At 36.2% G+C, this 4,972-nt stretch overlaps 1 protein-coding gene across 1 annotated transcript; it reads left to right on the top strand.

The window, feature by feature from the left end:
* Window positions 1-501: 501 nt before the first annotated feature.
* On the top strand, window positions 502-1,152 carry LOC112778289 (uncharacterized). Its single transcript, XM_025822624.1, has one exon. It carries the CDS (start codon window positions 502-504, stop codon window positions 1,150-1,152), a length of 651 nt encoding a protein of 216 aa, XP_025678409.1.
* The last annotated feature ends 3,820 nt before the right edge of the window (window positions 1,153-4,972 follow it).

The raw sequence follows: 4,972 nt of genomic DNA, 5'->3' as shown, positions 1-4,972 counted from the left end.
GATAATTAGCTTGTTAATTATAGAAATTAGTTTGTCATAGTCAGGTTAGTAAAATTAGTTATTCTCACTTACATGTATGTATATATATGTGACAGCAAGATTTGTAAGAGTTAAGAAAAGAAAATGAAAAATACCGAAGGCACTTTTTTGCTCCCAATTTTCTCTCTCTCTCGAACTGTCTCTCTCACCTTCTACAATCCCCTTCTTCTTCTAATCAACAATTGATTCAATCATGGACGCAGAACAGAGCAGTTTCAACATGGTGCGGTGAGCGTTCCATAGATTGAATCCTTCATTTCTTCTTTGTACTCTCTTTGTACTCCCACCTCTTAATTTCTTCTCTTTCCTTAAACTTACACTATAGAGTTTGATGAGAGTTTTTCACTCCACGATCTTGTGATATTGCTGTGGTGAGAACTCCATTCAACGGGATTAAGGGAAGAAGATTCTGAATCGGTCATTTACTAGATTCATTGATCAAAGATTTCAATTCCTACTCCAATGGATTCCAACCACACCCCGAATCTTGGAAGCATCGATCTCCAACTTTTGGCCCAAATTGTGGCGCAAATCACTAGTATGCAATCCGCATCGACGAAATCAACTGTGAGCCCTCATCTCGATTTGGCTAGTCCTTATTATTTGCATCCAGCAGACAGTCCAGGTAACCGCTTGATTTCTAGGGTTCTTGATCATCAGAATTATCACAATTGGTCGCACTATATGCTGTTAGCGCTTAAATCAAAGAACAAATTGGCCTTTATTGATGGTACTCTCCCGAAGCCACCCGTAGATGACCCGTTGTTTGAGGCTTGGGATCGTTGCAATACTTTCGTCGTCTCCTGGATTCATCTTTCTCTAAGCAGTGACATTGCTCAAAGTGTAATGGGAAATAGTATAGGCAAGGATTTATGGCAAGAACTCAAAAATCAATTTTATCAAGGGGATGTCTTCAAGATTGCTGAGCTCCAAGAGAAGTTGTTCTCAATCAAGCAAGGTGATCTGTCTGTCACTCATTATTTCACCAAACTCAAAGGAATTTGGGAAGATTTGGAAACTTTTAGATCCCTCCCACAGTGCAACTGCACACCGAAATGCACCTGTGTCTTTGACACGGTTAGCAATTATCAAAATGATACTTTTGTGGTGTGATTCTTGAGGGGCCTCAATGAACAATTTGGAAGTGCTCGATCAAACATTATGCTTATGAACCCTCTTTCCTCCATTGATTCTGCCTATTCAATGATGCTGCAACAGGAACGGAAACTCTTGGGCACTGACATTGTTAAGCCGAGCCCTTTGTTGAGCACTGCTTCATCACACACTTTTCAGTCTCGAGGCGGTCGAGGACGCGGTCCAGGTGGCAGAGGAAGTTCTAAGCTCTGTGCTTACTGTGGTAAAACTGGACATCTCATCGACACTTGCTACCGCAAGCATGGAATGCCTCCACATCTTAAGAAACAGAACCAAATCAATAATCTCACAGCTGAGGATGATGATTACGGTGAACCAATTATCTTGTATGAGAATCAGGGGGAATCTTCACATTCAAAGTTTACTTCAGAGCAAAAAGATGCACTACTGGCCCTTTTGCAGCATCATGGAGCCAAGGTCAATCATAATATGAATCAAATTGCTCCAGCCAATGACACCACTCCTGGTGAGCATCACTATGCTGTCATGTCCATTTGTTCACAGCACAATGACTCTTGGGTCATCGACACTGGAGCCACCATACATGTGACATATAAGTTAAATGCATTTGATTCGTACCATAAAATCAAACCAGTAAAAGTTAGATTACCAAACAACCAAATCATCAATGCATCTATTGCGGGTCGTGTCATTTTTTCAAAATCTTTATACCTTACAAATGTCTTCTACATTCCATCTTTTGCATACAATTTAATTTCTGTTTCACAACTCATTTCATCACTTGACTGCCAATTTGTTTTCAATAAATTTGGTTGTGAGATACAGGACCTTCCAACATGGAAGATGATTGGAGCAGCTGATTACTCTAATGGCTTGTATACACTGAACACCAGCACCACCATACATAATACACTTCAATGCAGCTCACATGACACCACGATGCACAACACTGAACTGTGGCACCTCAGATTGGTCCATGTTCCTTTCAATAAATTGCAATTCTTACATGATTTGTTTCCTTCAATTTCTAGTTCAAACTTTAATAAAATTGTGGCTGCAAAGCCGTGTGATTCTTGTCAATTTGCCAAACAAAAGAGACTCTCTTTTTCTACTAGTCATAGCAAATCTAATGCAGTGTTTGACATTATACACATTGATATCTGGGGGTCCTTTGAATATTCTTTCTACTAATGGTAACAAGTATTTTCTCACTATAGTAGATTACTACAGCAGATACATGACGAACTAGATTTCTATCGGTAAAGAATTTTTATTAAAATAATCACGTTGTAAGTATAGTTTCTAAACCAACAGAGAATCCTTTCGTACAAAAACTTTGGTTGTCACAAGTAACAAAACCCAATAAAATTTATAACCGAAGTATTTAAACCTCGGGTCGTATCTCAAGGAATTGCAGGAAAGTATGAATTATTATTGGTTATGGAAAGAGGTGTGTTTTTGGGTTTTTTGAATTAAAGAACAAGTAAATTAAATGACAAGAGAAATAAATTAATAATTATGAAAGCTCTTGGCAAGGTATAAAAATTAGAAATCCCTTCCTAGTTATCCTTATCGGGTGTGATGAGAATTGTTTATCGCTCCCACTTAGTTAACCCTTACTAAATAAAGGAAAGTCAAGTGGACCAATCAATTTGATCCTCAAGTCCTAGTCAACTCCTGTGGAAAGACTAGCTTTAGAGCGATCCAAATCAATTAGCAGTTTCTAATTCTCAATCAACCGCTGAGTTTGATAACTCAAGTGTTACCAATTACTTAACCAAAGACAAAAGGGGAAAATAAATCTAAATTAAATTGAAAGCATCATAAATAGAATAAAACAATCATTAATTTGAAATACCTCAAATTATATTAAATAGAATATTCAAATCTAACATGAAGTTCATAAGCCAAATTGAAAAGATAAATAACAATTAAAGTAATAGAATAAATAAAAGTAGAAAATAAATTAAAGGAATATTGAACCTGTGATTGAAGAGAAGTAGCCTAATCATAATAGAAATCCTAAATCCTAATCCTAAGAGAGAGGAGAGAACATCTCTCTCTAAAAACTACATCTAAACCTAAAATTGTGTATTCTGAATGTTATATGAATTGTTGTATATGTTGTATCTCATTGAATGAATGCATTCCCCTACTTTATAGCCTCTAATCTGTATTTTCTGGGTCGAGAACTGGGCCGGAAACAGCCCAGAAATCGCTGATTGCGAATTTTGTCATGCTGATTTTCGCAGATGCGATGTGTGCGCGTGATGCACGCGTCCGTGTCATCTATCCTCAGAGAAACTATAGCAAATTATATATCATTTCAAAGCCCTGGATGTTATCTTTCCAACGCAACTGGAACTGCCTCATTTGAACATCTGTAGCTCAAGTTATAATTATTTGAGTGCGAAGAGGTCAGGCTGGACAGCTTAGCAATTTATTCAACTTCTTGTATTCCTTCCACTTTTGCATGCTTCCTTTCCATCCTTTAAGTCATTCCTGCCTTGTAATCCCTGAAATCACTTAACGCACGTATCATGGTATCGAATGGTAATAAGAGAGGATTAATAATAACAAATATAAGGCCAAAGAAGCATGTTTTCAATCATAGCACAAAATCAGGAAGGAAAAATGTAAACTCATGCAAATCATATGAATAAGTGAGTAAAGAATTGATATAAACCACTCAATTGAGCATAAGATAAACCATAAAATAGTGGTTTATCAATCTCCCCACACTTAAACATTAGCATGTCCTCATGCTAAGCTCAGGAGAAGCTATAAAGGAGTGAAGAGGAACGGTAAAACTTATGAAATGCAACCTATCTATATGAATGCAACCAAATGCAAAATGTTTCTACCTACTTGGTTAAAAATGAAAAAATTCTTCAAGAAGAAGTATAAACTAGATTTCACTAATTCAAATCACAAAATAAAGTACAAGTAAACTTGCAGAAGAAAATAGCTCATGAAAGCCGGGAACAAGGAATCGAGCATCGAACACTCACTGGAAGTGTATACACTCTAATCACTCAAGTGTTTAAGGTTTGACTCTCTCAATTCTCTACTAACCTTGCTTTCTAAGGCTTGCTTTTCTTCTACCAATCAACACTAATTTGATGCACAAAATACACATATCAAGAGGTCTTTTAAGGGTTGTAATGGGGTTAGGGTCAAGGTAGGATTGTATTTGGCCATGTGGACTAAAATCTGAATCCTTAATTAACTTAAACTTTTCACTTAACTTAAGACAATCCATGTAATCATAATACCACATCTAACTATCCATTAACCATGTTTTCCACATATTCATGCATCCTAATTTCGAGTACAGTACATATGCATTGCTTTCACCATTGACTTTGGGGCATTTTGTCCCCTTTTTGTTATTTGCTCTTTTTCTTTTCTTTTTCTCTTTTTCTTTTTATATATATGCCCTTTTTTTTTCCTCAATACATATGATTAAATTATTGAATGCATGAATATGTCCCAAACATTTCTTTCATATTTTCATAAAGAAGTTTAACATACTTAATTTCCAAAACCAAACGTTTCCAAACCCAATTTCCCCACACTTAAATCATAAGTACTCTCACTAGTCTAAGCTAACCAAGGATTCAAATTAAGGACATTATTGTTTTCCGTTTAGAGTTAATGATGTGCTAAAGTAAAGAACAAAGGGGAATAATAGGCTCAAAATTGGTTTGCAAGGGATAATGAAAGGTAAGGCCATATGGGTATGTAAGCTTAGTGAAATAAGGGCATCAATCATGTAAGTGTATGCATACATCAAATCATGGAAATATAGAATTAA

The sequence above is a fragment of the Arachis hypogaea genome, chromosome 19 (assembly GCF_003086295.3).
Source record: "Arachis hypogaea cultivar Tifrunner chromosome 19, arahy.Tifrunner.gnm2.J5K5, whole genome shotgun sequence".
Lineage (NCBI taxonomy): Eukaryota > Viridiplantae > Streptophyta > Magnoliopsida > Fabales > Fabaceae > Arachis > Arachis hypogaea.
The sequence above is the reverse complement of the archived record's forward strand: the minus strand, read 5'-3'. Positions and strand labels throughout refer to the sequence as shown.

Excerpts from the sequence above, each read along its gene's own strand:
- LOC112778289 (XM_025822624.1), top strand. The coding sequence starts at position 502 with ATGGATTCCAACCACACCCCGAATCTTGGAAGCATCGATCTCCAACTT.